This window comes from Rhinatrema bivittatum, chromosome 3, assembly GCF_901001135.1.
Source record: "Rhinatrema bivittatum chromosome 3, aRhiBiv1.1, whole genome shotgun sequence".
In the NCBI taxonomy this organism is placed as follows: domain Eukaryota; kingdom Metazoa; phylum Chordata; class Amphibia; order Gymnophiona; family Rhinatrematidae; genus Rhinatrema; species Rhinatrema bivittatum.
In genome coordinates, this window is record NC_042617.1 from 123,306,839 (window position 1) to 123,325,466 (window position 18,628).

General features: G+C 48.2%; 1 protein-coding gene across 1 annotated transcript in view; it reads left to right on the plus strand.

Annotated features, from left to right (window-relative positions):
* The first annotated feature begins 291 nt into the window (after positions 1–291).
* Positions 292–18,628, plus strand: part of CCT4 (chaperonin containing TCP1 subunit 4) — a 100,903-nt gene continuing 82,566 nt past the window's right edge. The window contains exons 1-3 of the mRNA XM_029593695.1: positions 292–575; positions 6,530–6,582; positions 6,679–6,768. Of these exons, the coding sequence (XP_029449555.1) occupies positions 455–575; positions 6,530–6,582; positions 6,679–6,768 (264 nt within the window). The 5' untranslated portion in view covers positions 292–454. The remainder of the gene's footprint in view (positions 576–6,529; positions 6,583–6,678; positions 6,769–18,628) is intronic.

Here is an 18,628-nt window from a genome sequence, read left to right on the forward strand (position 1 = left end):
TTTCAGCCCCATGCACGGAGTGAAATCTACAGTCTGAAGGGTGAGGGCAATGAGCGCAATCGTTGCCATGGTAACCGTCAGGGCTCCACGCCAATCGTCTCCTTATTTGGCTCTGTCTGGGAAAAGATGGCAGGGTCAATTTTCTAAATGCATTGATTTCGTTTTTTAAACACACACATATTTATAGTATATTTCTTCCTCATTGAGATAAAGTGACATTTCTTTATTTACTATCCCTACACATGAAATAGTGTGCGGAAATGATGCAGGCAGGCGCCGCGCAAGACGTTAGTCTTACATCATCATCCACCGCCAAAGTTTGCGCTAGGCCCTCTTGCAACCGGCGTCTGGCTCTGGAAGCTTCTGCGTGAGAACCCTGGCCGCAGCGAATCCTTAGCCATCCATTCCACGCAAGCAGTACCGACGTTCGGATTGTAAGTGCGGCAGAGCAGAGATGCCGGAAAATGCCGCTCCCAAAGGCTTGGTGGCTGCTACCACCGCCAAGAATAAAAGCGCTTACCAGGATCGCGACAAACCGGCTCAGATACGTTTCAGCAATATCACGGCGGGGAAAGGTAAGGAGCGGGGAGGGTGCTGAGTAGATCAGAGCCCGCCAGTACCTTCTTTGTCGCAGCCTTTCTCCCAGCAAGGCCCAAGGAAGAAGGAGTCGGCATCCTTCATTTCCCTTTCACATAAACCGCCATCTCTCAGTAATCTTGCTGACAGCCAGTTGAAGAAAAAAAAAACAAACCAGCAACAAAAATGACATGTTAGTAAAAGATAATTTCACATCAGTAGAAATGTCTTGTGTGGCGAAGGTTGTTTCCTATACAGTGGCCTCAGGCTGCAAGACTCGGACTTTGTGGACTGCGTCTGGGGGTGTAAAACGGAGAACCAAGGTCGCTGATCTGGAACCTTACTCTTTCCCTCATTGTAGCTGGTCTTGACTTGTACTTTTTTTTGGGGGGGGGGGAATTACTACTAAATCTTAGTGTTCTAAGGTTAGCTGTGCATAAAATGGCAACGCCGTGTCAGTATAAGACTGTCGGTAAAAAATTATATTTCTATGAATTAGCAATTTTGGTGAGGTGTTTCCCTCTAGTTAAGAACCTAAGACCGTCAATTCCAGCATCCTGACTCCTACAGTGGCCAGGCCAGGTTATTAGGAAATAACCGAAAAATCCTAAAGAGTAGATCCATTCCTTGTTCATTCCAGGAAAAGTGGCTTCCCCCCAAGTCTGTCTAGCTAATAATTGTTTATGGTCTGGGAGAAACCGACCACACTGTAGATAAAATAGTTTCTGGGCAGCCCAAGATGTACAAGTATACAAAAGCCCACTTGTTGAACAAAATAAAAAATGTATGCTGTAGGGTATGAAATTTTCAGATCATACAGCTTCCTTCAGATGAATATGATCAAGAAAGCTAGTTGCTCTTGGGAATTCCTGTGCAGCTACAGAATTATGTATTTTTTTCACAGAATTTGGCCCATGCCTGCAGAAAGAGGAGGAAGGCAGAAGTGCCTCATCTCAAAAAAAGATATATAGAAGGCCAGCAAAAATGACTGGAGAGTGACCAAAGTAACCCCAATATTTAAAAAGGGCTCCAGGGGTGATCCAGGAAACTATAGAGTGGGGAGCCTGACTTCAGTGCCTGGAAAAATACTGGAAATTATTCTAAAGCACACAGCATATAGAAAGACATGGATTTACTCAAGGGAAGTCTTGGCTCACAAACCTGCTTCACTTTTTTGAAGGGGTTAATAAACGTGGATAAAGGTAAACCAATAGATGTAGTGTATCTGGATTTTCAGAAGACTTTTGACAAATTCCCTCATGAGAGACTTCAAAGAAAACTAAAAAGTCATGGGATAGGAAATTATGTCCTTTCGTGGATTACAAACTGGTTAAAACACAGGAAACAGGATTAACTTGTCAGTTTCCTTAGTGGAAAAAGGTAAACAGTGGAGTGACTCAGGGATCTGTACTTGGACCGTTGCTTTCAATATATTTATAAATGATCTGGAAAGGAATACAACTAGTGAGGTAATCATATTTCCAGATGATACAAAATTATTCAGAGTAGTTAAATCACAAGCAGATTGTCATAATGTGCAGGAGGACCTTGTGAGACTAGAAGATTGGGCATCCAAAATGGCAGATGAAATTTAATGTGGACAATTGCAAGGTAATGCATATAGCGAAAAAGAACCCATGCTGTAGTTAAGATGTTAAGTTCCATATTAGGAGTTAACACCAGGAAAAGGTTCTAGGCGTCGTAATGGATAATACATTGAAATAGTTGGCTCATTGTACTGCGGCAGTCAAAAAAGCAAACAGAATGTTTAGGAATTATTAGGAAGGGAATGGTGAATAAAATGGAAAATGTCATAATGTCTCTATCGCTCCATGGTGAGACTGCACCTCGAGTACTGTGTACAATTCTGGTCACCGCATCTCAAAAAAGATATAGTTGCACGGGAGAAGGTATAGAGAAAGGGAATGGAATGGCCCCCTTATGAGGAAAGGCTAAAGAGATTAAGGCTGTTCATTTTGGAGAAGAGACAGCTGAGGGGGGATATGATAGTTATCTATAAAATCATGAGAGATCTAGGAGGGTAAATGTGAATCAGTTATTTACTCTTTCGGATAATAGAAGGACTTGGGGGCACTCCATGGAGTTAGCAAGTAGCACATTTAAAACAAATTGTAGAAAATTCTTTTTCACTCAACACACAATTAAGCTCTGGAATTTGTTGCCAGAGGATGTGGTTAGGGCAGCTAGTGTAGCTGGGTTTAAAAAAGGTTTGAATAAGTTCTTGGAGGAGAAATCCATTAACTTCTATTAGTCAAGTTGACTTAGGGAATAGCTACTACTATTATTGGCATTAGTGGCGTGGGATTACCGTACTTAATGTTTGGATACTTGCCAAGTACTTGTAATCTGGATTGGCCACTGTTAGAAACAGGATGATGGGCTTGAAGGACCCTCGGTCTGATCCAGTAAGGCAACTTCTTACGTTCTTATGATGAAGGGGTGGAAAAGGCCCCCTTATGAAAGGCTGAAAAGGTTATAGGTTTTTTTGTTAGTTTGAAGAAGAGATGATTTCCCGTTGATAGCAGGGCTGAATTAGCCATGCTGTCATGGGATCTGTCAGTCAGATCCGGGAGGCGGAGCTTGTTAAGCAGAGGCTTAGTTTTTTGTCTCTGCGGCTGCGCGCGTGTTCCCGCACAGGAAAGTAACAGATTCTCCTCAGTCTGTTCTTTCCGCACGCCTACTTTGAAATGACAGGTACCAGGAAGTGGACAGTTCTCCGACGCTCGGGATTGTCAGCCCTCTCTCCCCTCCTCCCGAAGCAGCAAAAGCGAAAAAAAAGTTGCAAGAGAGAGAGGGGAGAGAGGACGGGCAATCATACGCTCGGGATGGCCAGTCCCTCTCCCCTCCTCCCGAGGCAAGGCGCGAAAAGCAGCCTTGCTCCGGGAGGAGGGGAGAGAGGACTGGCAGTGTGAAGCGACCAAGCGACTTACTTTTTTTTGCAGCCCTCCGGAGGAGACGGCCATCAGCAGAAACGGATCGCTGCTCCCGACGAAGATGGACGTCTGCAGGGGGGAAAGCGGCCCCTGTGCGTGCAATTGATCGCTCAAGACGTGACGTCACGACGTTTGGCATCACGGCATGTGACGTCACGTCTTGAGTGGCCAATTGCACGCACAGGGGCCGCTTTCCCCTGTGCAGGCGTCCATCTTCGCCGGGAGGCAGGGGAGGGGAGCCGCGATCCGTTTCTGCTGATGGCCGCTCAAGACGTGACGTCCATCTTCCTGAGCAGCTGGAGGCAGGAGAGGGGAGCCACGGTCGTCTTCGCTGATGTCCGGATGGGGAGCTGCAAAAAGTAAGTTGCTTTATACTGCCAGTCCCCTCCCCCCTCCTCCCGGAGCAAGGCTGCTTTTCGCGCCTGCCTCGGGAGGAGGGGAGGGAGGACTGGCAATCCCGAGCGTAGGATTGCCCGTCCTCTCCCCTCTCTCTCTTGCAACTTTTTTTTTTGTTTTTTTTGCTTCGGGAGGAGGGGAGAGGACTGGGGCTGCCCCGGAGACCAGCACCCATGGACGTGGCCAGGGCAGGAGAGCAGGGGCTGGGGGAAAGTTTGCTGCCTACCCTTACCCCTGCCTCTAACGCAGGGGTAGGGGTAGGCGGTAAGTTAGCAGGTTAAACGCGCGGCAAAACGGCAGGGTAAAAAAGGGATAGTCGGGGCGCGCGTTACTGGATGGTAGGGAATAGCTAATTCGCTCGTTTACATGCCGCGTGCGGAAGGGGTTGCCCGGGGATTTTAGGATGCGGTAGGAGTAGGTTAAAGGGGATTGGGGATTGCAGGAAGTGCTAACGCGGCCGGAAAGTGAGTAGAACGTGGGTTAGGAGCGGGGTAAACGCGGCCGCACTTTACTGGATAGACCTGCAGGTTAGGGCTCATTCCACTAGGGCTCAGGCAGTGTCATGGGCGGAACTTCGATTTTTGTCTCCCATCAAAATTGGCCGAGCGGTGACATCTTTCTTACACACTTTTCTCCAGATATTACCGTCTGGATGTGCAGACTTGGGAGGATGCAGCCTTTGTGCTTGCAGTGTTGGTTGGACTGTGGTCAGCCTCTCTCCCTTTTCAGGAGTAGCTTGGGTACATCCCACTGATGTGGATTAACCTTTCTGAATGCTGAGAAATTACTACTTACCTGGCTGCCAGTTGATTATATTGTCCTGAGTGGCTGCGTTCTGGGGATAACTGGTAAGTGTCATTTCAGTCCCTAGATTAGTGATGTTACACTCTTTTTCTGAGCTCAGTATTTCCTGTTACTGAGTGCTTGATTGGTTGTCTGTTAATGGTTATAATCAAGTATTGCTAGTTTGTCCACAATTGACCTTTGCAGCGAATACTGGTGGGCTGATGTCAGAGCAGGGGTATATATACTGTGACTTTAGCTTTGCTTTGACTCCATCTACTGGTAGAGGTGCATAACCCACTGATGTGGATTAACCTGTCTTCATTAGAGAAAAGGAAATTATCAGATAAGTAGTAATTTCTCATTCAATTCAGTAAGAAAATGGTATGCAAATGCATTGGCAGTATAAATAAGTGCCTTAAAACAAAAGATGTGCTAAAAATGGTAGTAAAGTAACACTGCACTTTAATGTCGTTTTTAACAGGACACCCAAGTCAGAGGGACTTTTTGCCAGGACCAAAGAGGCCCCAACTCTCCACGCACTTAACTGCATATCCACTAACTCATGTTCCCATTCCCCCATAATCCCCCTCTTTAAGCACCCTTCAGGATCCCATATTCTAACCTGTAGGTTGGTTGCTACTTTCTATCTTGCTGGCAATTTAAAAAATGGTACTGACTTCAGCTGAATCAGTGACATTTTTTAAATTGCTGGCAGCATAAAAAGGAGCAGTCATTCTACAGTACAGGTTAGTACAGGGGTAAGCAACTGCAGCCCTTAAGTGCTGTAAACTGGTCTGGTTATTGTGTATATCCTGAAAAATAGGCATGAGCTATATTTGTATACAATGGAGGTAGTGCATGCAAATATCTCTTACATATTTATTATAGATATCCTGAAAACCAGACCTGTTTCTGGCTCTTGAGGACTAGAGTTACCTACTCCTGGGTTAATATGGGGTCTTGTAGAGTGCCTAGATTGGGGAGTGGGATCAGGGGTCCCAGACGGTGTGAGACAGTGGGTTGGCTCAGGGGTCCCAAACCTGGCAGGGTGTAGGTTATGTCAGAAATTTTACTCTTGGGTATCCACCCTAGACCTGGGGCATCTGAGTCTAGGAACCCCAGGTTCAGGACCACACTGGCACAGCACCATAGATTAACACACCAGAAATGTGTCCGAACTTTTCTCCATTTCTGAACCAAGAGTAAAATTTCCAGATCTAATGGCCCTGACTGCATTGGGGAGCAATATCTAATCTATTACTAAAATGAGATTTGCATAGAGATGCAAAAAGTTCAACACACATTTTTACCTATGTTTTTTAGTGTACCTTTCTGCATGCTATAAACCTCATTAAGTCACGAGTAAAGTTTAACCGATAAAATGGTGTGTTAAAAAGGTATTAAAAACAAAGGTGCACTAAACTAGGCACATCTCATTAAGTGGCTGATTAGAAAGCTGAGTGTTCAAACTATGCTGAAATTCAGTGCATAGTTTTGCTAACACACAAGCTAGTTTTTTTTTTTTTAAACTCCTGAGGCAATAAGCTAATGTTATGACCACTTATTTTAAATTGGGGAGGGAAACTAACTGTACTCCAAACAGCTAGCCTCAGGGCTAGATCTGCGTTGGTGCAGTTAGATTACATCACTTTCGCATAATGCCAATTCAACCTGCTGTCTATGGAGAACAATATTTACAGGTAAGCAAACGTTCTTTCTCTGTTTAAATCGTGCTTATCGACGTGAAAAGGCCTATTGGGCGCTAAAAATAAACATCTTGTAGAGCTAGAAATAATAGGAGCTCTGTTTTTCTCCAGCTGTTGCTGATGCCATTAGAACAAGCCTTGGACCAAAAGGAATGGATAAAATGGTAAGGAGCTGTCCATAAGTCGTTTTTGTTAAATTTCTAATGTCACAAGCAATTGCTTTATGAGAATTAGTAATCATTTAGAAACATATTTTTCAGATCCAAGATGGAAAAGGAGATGTGACCATTACAAATGATGGTGCTACCATTCTGAAACAAATGCAAGTTCTGCACCCTGCAGCCAAAATGGTAAGTTTCTTTCTTTATATAGCACTCTCAACCTGGTGTTTCACAAGAGACATCACAATAACAGCATGAAAAGACAATGTAGACGGTACAAAGGGCAAACAATAAATGCTGTAGATCTGGTATGAGGAGATTGGTTTGTCTCAAGTAAGAGCAGATTGTGGGTATAGTAGAAGAGTCCTCAATATTGTAGGAGTGTAAGAAGGCTATTGCAGAAATGAAGGCCTAAGAAGGAGAAGGAATGGTTATGAGGCAAGGTAAGGAAAATCTGGGATTAGGAACATAAAGAACAAGATGGAAATTAGTGAGCACCAAGAGAGCATGGGTAAATGGGCACCAAATCAAGAAAACACTTAATGACTGGAATCTTAAATTGATTTCTTTATTTAATTGGTGACTAGTTAAAGATGAACAGGAGGGAGGAGAAGACAGATAACTGGAAAAGACCAGCTGCTGAATTTTGAAGAAATTGAGCTGAGAAGACAGAAAGCACAGCTAACGGACTTTAATACAAGTCTAGATGAGAGGCAAAAGGGGCAAGAATAAACAAGTCAGTAGGTCACAAGGTAGAGAGAAGGATGGATGGTAGGAGTGTTATATGATTGTACCTTTTGGATTGTAGGGGTGTCATAAAGGAGATAATTGCTTGGGAGTTTTTTTTATCTGTATGAGGAGGGAACATTTCAGAATGCACCAGACTTGGATAAATATCCAGGCAAAATGCCCTCATGCTTATTTATTTATTTATAAAACACAAATTCTGCAATTTCCAAGAAAAACAGTGCTCACTGCAGAATTTAGAAGACCATTGCACTGCAGTGATTTGGTTGATACACTGTCTGTCAGCTTTTACTGCTAAAAGTATTTGTTGAAGCCTAAGTGTTTTATACCACATTTGCTTTCCCAGGTACTTCTCCTCTTGGGCTTTTGTACTTAGTAAGATAAAGACAGATCTGTCAGGGTTTTAACTACACAATTGTAATTTTTGCTGTGCTTGTGGGCAAGCATTCAATGAATATCACTTGAAACTTGAATTCTTCCTAATTCTTTTTGGTCTCTGTAAGGTGAATTAGTGCAGCAAACCCACATGACAACTGTCTTAAAAGCAGACATGGTGAAGTTTTTAACAAAAATTAAAATGTTTTTGCAGCCTGAAAAAGGATACTGACAGAGCCACCAAAGATGTTCCCTTCTGCCCACAATAGCCTATTTCCATGTACGTACCCGGATCAGTCCAGACAGTATGAGACAGTGGGTTGAGCCTCCTGTCCAGCAGATGGAGACACAGAAAAACTGAAAGGGTATCCTATATCAGGACAGAGCCTACCCTGCATTCCTTCAGTATTTCTGTCTCCAGCAGATTCAGACAGTAGACCCTGTGGTTCCCTTCTTTTCCTCAATTTCTCTTTCCCTTTGGGGTTTTCTTCTCAGATTTTTTTGCAAGATCAAGCAAGTATTCACTATCCTTTTTGTAATTAAAAAAAAAAAGGATCCAAATTGTTTTTATGCACTGTTTCTCTGATTGCATTCAAAACTTCTGCTCTAACGGAGACAGCTCTGTCTCCTCGCTCTGCTGGGAGCCTAGGGGGCTTGCTCCTTGATTATTCAGCCTAGGTTCCCTTTCCCAGAGACCTGTTTGCTGTTTGGGGCGATACTGGTGGTCCAGTCACTCCCCCTTTTCTGGCTGCACTGACCCTGAGAAGCTAATACCTCTGGTCTCCCAGCAAGGAAGATTAATTCCCATGCAATTGCTCAAAAGGTAACAGCAATTACCTTGGCAGACAAAGCAGGTTTAATTTCTCCCTGCTCTGATTTCATAGGGGTTGCGTGCAGGGTTCATTCGTCCTCATAGGCTTACCCCTGCAGCCCGGCTCATCTGAATGTCTCAGTGGCGGCTCCCTTTGATCATGCCGCGTTCTTCTGCCTGCCTAGCCTGCGAGGAGCCTGCTTTGCGGCTCTCCTTGCGACAGGCTCTGCTCCGGGTGCCTGCCAGGTAGGGAAGGTCCCTCCGCAGCAGCGCCAAGACCGATGGCGCGTGGCTAGGCCGTTCCCTGCCCGAAAAACTGCGGGAACGGCGGCCATTTTGGGGGAGGTTTTTACCTCATATTTAGGGCGGGAAGGAGAACCCGATTTAACTGTTTCCCCGTTCACTCTCCGGAGGGGTTTTCTGACCCTACCTCCCCCCCTCCCAAGAAGCCTAAACCTCATTTCTCAACTGAATTTGTGCTTTTAATGCACAAATCCTATTTAGCTAGCCTGCAGGAAGAGGATGATTTCCCCCCCCCCCCCCCCCCCCCCCCCCCAGCTAAAGCCCCTCGGGTATCTGCTTCACAGCTCCCTGCTGTTCCAGATGGCCAGGGTTCCGTCAGAGTCAGGGTGGTGCCGGGAGCCCCCCGCCCCCCCCCCCCCCCCCCCAACCGGCTGCACTCCTTGATCCTGATCTGGACTGATTTGCTCCCAGGGCCTCCCCTAGAGGGTGATGACCCGCGTGTTCTCCGTTTGTTCCAAAGGGAAGAGCTGGACCTGCTCATTCCCTTTATTTTGGATGAGCTGGACATTGAAGTGTCACCGGAGGATTCTGCTACTCCCTCTTTAGCAGCTAACGTGGACCCGGTCCTGACGGGTCTTAGGACTCCTCCACGTCTGTTCCCGTTTCACCCTATGCACAGGCAACTGCTCCTCTGGGGAATGGAAGTCTCCCGAGGTGGGACTCCACGTGGGTAGGGCAATGGACAAGCTGTATCCCCTCCCTGATCAATGCTTGGTCACCAAATCTCAAAAAAGATATAATTGCGATGGAGAAGGTACAGAGAAGGGCTACCAAAATGATAGGGGGAATGGAACAGCTCCCCTATGAGGAAAGACTAAAGAGGTTAGGACTTTTCAGCTTGGAGAAGAGACGGTTGAGGGGGGATATGATAGAGGTGTTTAAAATCATGAGAGGTCTGGAACGGGTATTTACTCTTTCGGATAATAGACTAGGGGGCACTCCATGAAGTTAGCATGTGGCACATTTAAAACCAATCTGAGAGAGTTCTTTTTCACTCAACACATAATTAAACTCTGGAATTTGTTGCCAGAGGATGTGGTTAGTGCAGTTAATATAGCTGTGTGAAAAAAAGGATTGGATAAGTTCTTGGACAAGTCCATTACCTGCTATTAATTGAGTTGACTTAGAAAATAGCCACTACTATTACTAGCAATGGTAACTGGAATAGACTTAGTTTTTGGGTACTTGCCCGGTTCTTATGGCCTGGATTGGCCACTGTTGGAAACAGGTTGCTGGGCTTGATAGACCCTTGGTCTGACCCAGGATGGCATGTTCTTATGTTCTTAAAGTTCCCAAGGTGGACGCTTCCGTCTCCATGATCACCAAACACACCACCATCCCAGTGGTGGGGGCGATGGCACTGAAAGATATTCAAGACCGCAAGCTCGAGCTTTATCTCAAACGAATCTTTGAAGTCCTGGCATTAGGGGTCCGGGCGACAATCTGCGGCAGTCTCATACAGCAGGCAAGCCTTAGGTGGGTTCAACAATTGCTCAGCATCCAGGATCTCCCATCTGCAGAGGCGGAGCAGGCAGAACGACTGGAGGCAGCATTGGCATATGGGGCGGATGCCCTATACGATTTGCTCAGAGTGCAGGCCAAGGCCATGGTTTCAGTGGTGTCACCCAGGCGTCTTCTCTGGTTGCGCAATTGGTCTGCGGATTCCTCCTCTAAGTCGCTTCAAGGGCAAGTTGCTTTTTGGGAAGGATCTTGAACAGCTTATCAAATCTTTAGGAGAGAACAAGGTTCATAAGCTGCCGGAAGCCCGCCCGAAGCAGTCCAAGTCCTTTTTTCCTTCACGTTCTTGTTTTAGAGGTCAGCGCCAGTTCGATAGCAGAGCGAAGGGTTCCTTTCCTAGAGGTAACTCCTCCACATCCCAGTCCTGGTCTCATTCCTTTCATGGCTGAATTCCCTTCCGGGAGGGAAACCCACAGCACTCTGTCGCAAAGCTCTCTTCCCAATGAAATAAGGCCGACCCATTCCTCCGTTCCCAACTTAGGCGGACGTCTGTCCCTGTTTCTCGAGGAATGGGTCAAAATCACGTCGGACCAGTGGGTCCTTGAGGTGATAGAAAGAGGTTACGCTTTAGATTTTGCTCTGGATCTCTCAGACCTCCACATAATCTCTCTGCGGAAACCGCAAGCGTCCAGCGGTCTGCCAGACTCTTGTCAGATTGCAAGAGCTCGGAGCTATAGTCCCAGTACTGCTGGAGGAACAAGGAACCAGCCAGTTTTCCATCTACTTCATTGTGCCCAAAAAGGACAGATCCTTCCGTCCTATCTTGGACCTCAAGAGAGTCAACCGGGCCCTCAAGGTTCCCCATTTTCGAATGGAGACCCTGAGGGCGGTGATAGCGGCGGTTCGCTCAGGTGAATTCCTGGCCTTACTCAACGGAGGCTAACCTACACATACTGATATGCCGAGACCATCAGAAGCAGCTCCGGTTCAACATTCTGGGGCAACACTTCCAGTTTCAGGCTCTCCAGTTCAGGCTCGCCACGGCGCCATGCACTTTTACCAAGGTCATGGTAGTGGCGGTAGCCACTCTCCGCCGGGACGGGGTCCTGGTTCATCCTTACCTGGACGATTGGCTCATTCGAGCCAAGTCGGAGGCTCTCTGCAGGTCGGCGGTCGACAGAGTCTTGGCTTTCCTCGCCTCCCTTGGGTGGATAGTCAACTTTTCCAAGAGCAATCTCCAGCCCTCCCAGGTTCTAAAATTTCTGGGAGCATGCTTCGACACCTGGGTCGGCAAGGTGTTCCTGACGGACGCTCGGGCGATCAAACTTATGGATTAAGTGCACAATTTTCTATCACTCTCGCTACCCTCTGCCTGAGATTACCTTCAGGTCCTGGGGTCCATGGCTTCCACTATCTATCTGGTTCCTTGGGCTTTTGCGCATATGTGTCCATTACAGAAAGCTTTACTGTCCCGCTGGAAGCCAGTGTCGGAACAGTTTTGGACGCTCCTCCCGCGCTCAGACTCCACCATCGCCTACATGCAATGATGGCTCTCACTCGCACACCTCCTGAAGGGGATGCCTCTACAGACGCCTCAGTGGATCATTGTCACGACGGACGCCAGCCTCTCAGGCTGGGGAGCAGTGTGTCAAACACAATCTATGCAAGGATGCTGGTCCCCAGCCCAATCCCACTGGCACATCAATCGTCTGGAGGCCCGAGCGGTCCGGTTGGCCCTCAAGGTCTTTCTTCCTCTGATCCGTCGCAAGTCGGTGCGGGTTCTCTCGGACAATGCCACCACGGTGGCTTACATCAACCGGGGGCACCAGAAGTCGCCTGGTGGCTCTGGAAGCCAGTAAGCTGTTCACCTGGGCGGAGGGTCACCTGGATCGCTTGGCAGCTTTCCACTTTGCGAGGAAGGATAATGTTCAAGCCGACTTCCTGAGTCATCAGCGTCTAGACCACGGAGAGTGGGAGCTGTCCGGAGCGATGGAGCTGATCGTCCGCAGGTGGGGTCCCCCCCCCCCCACATAGACTTGATGGCCACTCTGAACAATGCAAAAGCTCCCAGGTTCTTCAGCTGCAGAAGGGAGCACTGATTGGAAGGAGTGGATGCCCTGGTTCTTCCCTGGCCTCACCATGGTCTCCTGTATGTGTTTCCCCCTTGGCCTCTGGTGGGAAAAGTCCTCAGAAGAATAGAACTTCATCGGGGACCCATCATTTTTGTGGTACCCGAGTGGCCCCACAGACCATGGTACGCGGATCTAGTGAACCTCGCAACAGATGGTCCTCTTCACTTCTGCCATCTTCCACACCTGCTCCGGCAGGGTCCACTATTTTTTGATCAGGTGGATCGCTTTTGTCCAGCGGCCTGTCTTTTGAAAAGCAGCGACTAAGAAGGAAGGGATATAAAGAAGCAGTTATATCCACTCTGATACGGGCCCATAAGCCTTCTACCTCTCTCGCTCACGTCCGGGATTGGAGAGTTTTTGAGAGTGTCTGTGCTGAGTTCGGAGTGCCGGCAATCAAGGCTCCGGTATCCCAGATCCTCTCATTTCTCCAGAATGGCCTTTCTAAGAGTTTATCTTTCAACTCCTTACGGGTACAGGTTTCCGCTCTCGGGTCTCTCTTAGGTAGTATCGATGGTTACGAGGTGGCGGCTCCGGATGTCATTCGATTCCTCAAGGGGGCCAAGCACTTGAATCCGCCTGTCCGGGCTACTTGTCCCTCGTGGAGCCTTAACTTGGTGCTTCGGGTTCTCTGCGAGGCACCCTTCGAACCCCTCCGGCGGGCTACGCTTAAGGATCTGACTCTCAAGACCGTTTTCCTCATCTCTATCTGTTCCGCCAGGAGGGTGTCGTAACTCCAAGCATTGTCTTGTAGGGAGCCGTTTCTCCGTTTTTCTGATCCAGGGGTCTCCCTTAGGATGGTACTGTCGTTCTTGCCTAAGGTTGTGTCTTCTTTTCACGTCTCTGGAAGGTGCTTGGGGCAAGGAAACGCGGTCTTGCCCCTCAGGTCATCAAAATATCACTGGTTCTGGAATTTTTACAGGATGACTTGAATAAAGGGTACTCCTGGGGGAATTCTGCGCAAAAAAAAAAAAAGTAAAATTCTGCAAACTTTATATGGGTCAGAATAACACAATTTACATGACAGTCTTTAATTACATTTTAAATTAATACAGAAAAATGTTATTACTTAGAGATTCACTGTAATAGTGTCCCTTCCACGCGCTCTTCTACTCCCTTGGCCAACTCCTCCAGCTACCAGTATCTCTCCCCTCCACCTCTAGGCTCAACCCCTTCCACTCTATCGCCAATCCCAGATTTTGACCCCATTCTTAGTACTGCCCCTCACACAGGCTCCTTCTGTCCCTCCCTCTCTCACACACATGCTCCCTCTCTCTAGTACACATACACATACCCTCATACAGGCTCCCTCACTCTCTCGCACACACATCCCCTCATACATACACACCCACAGAAGCTCCCTTTCTCACGCATACATCCTCACACAGGCTATGTATGTCTCTCTGTCATGCACCCCCTTCACACAGGCTCCCTCTCACACATACACAATCCCTTCACACAGGCCAGCACCCTCACATACACAGGATCCTTTTTTCATACACACCAGCTCCCAGTCTCTCTCTCTCTCTCTCTCTCACTCCTTCACAATCTCCTCAAATAGGCTCCCCTCTCTCTGCACTCAAGCACCCCCCCCACACGCACACTCTCTCTCTCTCTCTCACACACTCCTTCACAATCTCCTCAAATAGGTTCCCCTCTCTCTGCACTCAAGCACCCCCCCACACACACCCACTCTCTCTCTCTCTCACACCCTCCCCTCTATCATCCTCCCTTTCCCTCTCTCACACCCCTCTCCTCACACACACCTCTCTACACACATTCACTCTCACTAGGGCCTTCATCTTTGCTGCAAGTGGAGCGGGTCCCAAGGCATGGGGGGGCCTTCATCTTTGCTGCGAATGGCGCACCAGGGGCCGCCGCCTTCACCGCAAACGGCACGCTCCGTTCGCAGCATGCCGGGGTCTCCTCTGACATTTTGTGCACAGAATTTGGCAATTCTGCGCAGGGGGGGAATTCTGCGCTCCACATCAGCGCAGAATTCCATCAGGACTAAAAGTATTGGCCCTTAATTCCTTCAAGGTCCAGGTTGCAGCACTCTTCCTGTTTCAGGGGCGAGGTGAAAGGAACCACATGCCTGTTTTCCAAAAGGGGTGAAGGACCTCCGGCCACCCCTATGGTGGCTGGTTCCCTTAAGGAATCTTAATTTAGTTTTGGAGTTTCGGCTGCTGCACAGTGTTTCCTTGCACTTATTAACCCTGAAAACAGTGTTCTTGGTATCGATATACTGTCGTGTTGGGAATCGTTCCTCCGGATCTCTCCAGGAGTCCTTACAATTTCATACTGTTCCATCCTTCTTGCCCAAGGTAGTCTCTGAGTTTCACTGAATCAGTTCAATTTGGGACTGTCCCTAGATAGGCTCGAGGACATGGAGAATACAGTCTCCTCCGCCATTTAAATGTCTAAGCTTTTGGTGCGGTATCTGAAAGTCTCAGGACCGATGCACAAGACGGACCGCTTATTTGTTCTTCACAGTGGAAGGAGACAGGTTGAATCAGCTTCGCGGGCTACCATAGCTCCCTGGATCAGGGAAGTAGTTGCGGGAGCCTATGTAGAGGCAGGAAAGCCATTACCCTTCAGATTAAAGATCATTCCACAAGGGCTCAGGCAGTACCCTGGGCGGAAGCTAGACTGCTGTCTCCTGTTGACATCTGCCAAGATGCAACGTGGTCCTCCTTACTCACCTTCTCCAGGATCTATCGCCTTCACGTTCAGGCCCGAGAGGACGCAGCCTTTGCAAGGGCAGCACTAACCGGACCGCGGGCAGCCTCCCGCCCCAATCAGGAGTAGCTTTTGTACATCCCATTGGTCCTGAGTCCATCTGGCTACATGCTAGGAGAAATTACCTGATACTTTTGTTTTCCTGAACATACCCAGATCAGTCTAGAAAAATGGGTTTATGCATTCCTACCAGCAGATGGAGACAGAGAACAAAACCTTGAGGCACTGCTACATAACCGAGAGTGCCACCTGCAGTCCCTCAGTATTTCTCCATCTCCAGCAGATGGTAGAAGTGCATCCCAGCAGTCTGGACTGATCTGTGGTATTACAGGAACGGAAATTAGCAGATAAGAACCAATTTCCCTTTCCTTAGTGTAGACAGATGGACTCAGCATCCCTCCCACAGCTGCCCAAGAACGGGGCCAAGGTATCGTCCGTGATATGAATTTCGATTTCAGGCAATCCCTAGGTCAGGGCATCTATATTCTTGCTGGGATTCAACATTTGTTTACTTGAGTACAGTTATCCTTTATTAAGTTTTATTCTAGTTGTAATCAGTTTTGTCAAGAGTATGTCCACAATGGCTTTTGAAGAAAATGCTGAGGTCACTGCAGGGGTATGTCTCTAATGTGATGTCAGCTTTGAAACCTGACTCAGTTTCCATCTGCTAGCAGGGGAGCATATAACCCATTGGTCCTGAGTCCTGAGTCCATCTGTCTATACTAAGGAAAACGAAATGATCAGGTAAGTAATTTCTCCATTTCAGAAAGTGCTTTTTCAGTCAATACACAGTTCCCTGTTCATACCAGGTTCAGTCCAGACTGTGGGTTATGTCCCCCTTCCAGCAGATGGAGTCAGAGCAAAAACTGAGAGGGCATCCTCTCATAACTGATGCACCCTCTGTAAACCTTCAGTATTTCTCTGACTCCAGCAGATGGCAGTTGCACCTTCAGTTCCCTAGTTCATTTAGAGGATAGTTTACAGAATTTCTTTATTCTTTGTTTTTCCTCTAATTCTTTATAAAGTTAAAAAAAAAAAAAAGTGTTCAGCTTCTCTGGAGACTTGCAGGCAGAACTTTGTTTTCAGTGACAGATCTGTTTTGTACATGCCGTCTTATGTTATTCTGTTGTTTTGGGGGTAAGTGTTTACTTATTTCTTACAGCCAGTATTCAGCTGCCTTATGGGTGAATGTTGGTGGTCCAACCTCTCCCCCATGACACCCTGCTGCCCTGAGATGCCGTTTCTTCCTCGGGGGCAGCCTTACAGTTAGAGACGCGCCATTCCTCTGACTGAACGGGAGAGCGGGTCATTTCTGACAGGTAGCAGCTCTGAATTTCTTGTTCCTGTGAGGAACTGGGTGCAGGGGGAGGGGTGGTTCAGTCCCTTCCCCGTGGAGACCCCTGAGAAGCTCCATACCTTAGGTCTCTCATCAGAGAAGTAAAATTCCTCTGTCACGGCTGTCTGGAGGGGAAAGGAAAAAGAGGAAAGGTTTTTACTTTTTATTAATCCGTACCCTGTACGAGGACCAGCAGCTTACGGGGGAAGGAGCGCAGAGCAGTTTTCTCTCTCTCCCGCTTGCATCAGCCAGACACAGAAGGACTTTGCCGTTCCTGCGGCAACTCCTCACCCCCCCCTCCCTCCTGATGCCTCGATTGCCATTTTGTATCCACATGTTGAGAGCCAGCCTGCTGCACATGTTTCTTTGTCAGATGGGGGAAGGGAATTCTCATTTTACTACTGATTTTGTACTTTCATTACACCTAATTTAAGCCCTGTGCAACCAGCAGACTTAGAGCCTGCCTCTCCTCCCGATGCGGCCTCTCCCCCGGGGGGACGGGGGGGGGGGACCTTAAAGAGACAGCAGGCCTTTTCTTCTAAGTTTGTGATTTTAATGCACAAAGCTTTTTTTTTAGAAGCGGAGGCTGAATGGCAGGAGGAGGGACTTATACCAGCAAAGGTCCCCAGGCCATCAGGGGTGTTGGATCCCTCTAGGGTACAGTCAGGATGGACAGCTGTTAATTCCTCGGGGTCTTTAGCTTCTAATCTGCCAGATCCTGGGTCGCAGGATCTTCTCCTTGGGGATGCAAACGGGATCATTGAGTCCGCCCCAGACGAGTTGGACCAGATCATTAAATCGCTTGGAGAGAATAAGGTGCATAAATTGCCGGAAGATCGTCACTACGCGGACCCGGTTCAGAGGCCAATGGCATTGTTGTCAGACTAGACCCTTGCCTCACAGGATTCCCTCTTCGAGGTCGCAGTCCAGGTCTCATTCCTTTCGAGGCCGGAGACTGGCTCGGAACTCCTCTACGCACGGAGCTTCTGCTACATCTACCCAATGAAACGTTGCCGGTCCACTCTTCAGTTCCCAGGATAGGAGGACATCTTTCCCTCTTATACGAGGAATGGATCAAAGTCACCTCAGATCGGTGGGTCTTGGATATTCTACGGCACGGTTACGCTTTAGAATTTGCTCGACCTCTCAGAGACAGGTTTGTCTTCTCTCCGTGCGGTCTCATCAGTGTGCAGTGTGACAAACACTGGATCGGCTCCTGGATTTGGGTGCCATTCTCCTGGTGCCGGTACCGGAACAAGGGTTCGGTCATTATTCCGTCTACTTCGTAGTCCCCAAGATGGTCAATAGGACTCTCAAGATACCACACTTCAGGATGGAAACCCTGCGCTCAGTGATTGCGGCGGTACACCGGGGAGAGTTCCTCACGTCCTTGGACTTCATGGAGACTTATCTTCATATCCCCATCCTGTAGGAGCATCAGCGCTTCCTCTGCTTCAAGATTTTAAGGCAGCTTTTTCAGTTCCAGGCCCTGCCATTTGGCCTGGCGACCGTTCCTCGCACCTTCACCAAAGTTAGGGTGTGGTGGCGGTGGCCCTACGGAGGGAAGGGATTCTGGTCCATCCCTATTTGGACGACTGGCTCATCCAGGCGAAGTCCATGGATTTGTCCCAGCACTCAGTGGAAAGAGTATTACGTCTCCTCCAGTCGCTAGGCTGCATCGTCAATTTTGCCAAGATCAGCCTCCCTCCGGCGCAGTCACTCGACTTTTTGGGAGCTCATTTCAGCACCAAAGTGGGCACAGTCTCTCTTTGTTTGGATCGGGCCCAATCTCTCCTCTCTCAGGTTCAATGCTTTCGGAATCTCCGACTTCCCACTGCTTGGGACTATCTCCAGGTGCTGGGCTCCATGGCCTCCACTATAGATGTAGTGCCTTGGGCGTTTCCCACATGCGTCCCTTGCAAAGAGCATTACTCTCCCGTTGGAAGTTGGTGTTTCGGGAATTTCAGACTTCTGCCGCTATTATCTCTAGCCCAGGACAGCCTGACCTGGTGGCTCAACCTGGATCACTTGCTAAGAGTGGACCTAGAGGTTCTGCAGTGGGTGATCATTACGACAGGCGCCAGCCTCGCCGGCTTGGGGGCTGTGTGTGGACGCCGATCGACGCAGGAGCAGTGGAAGTCGGTTCAGTCA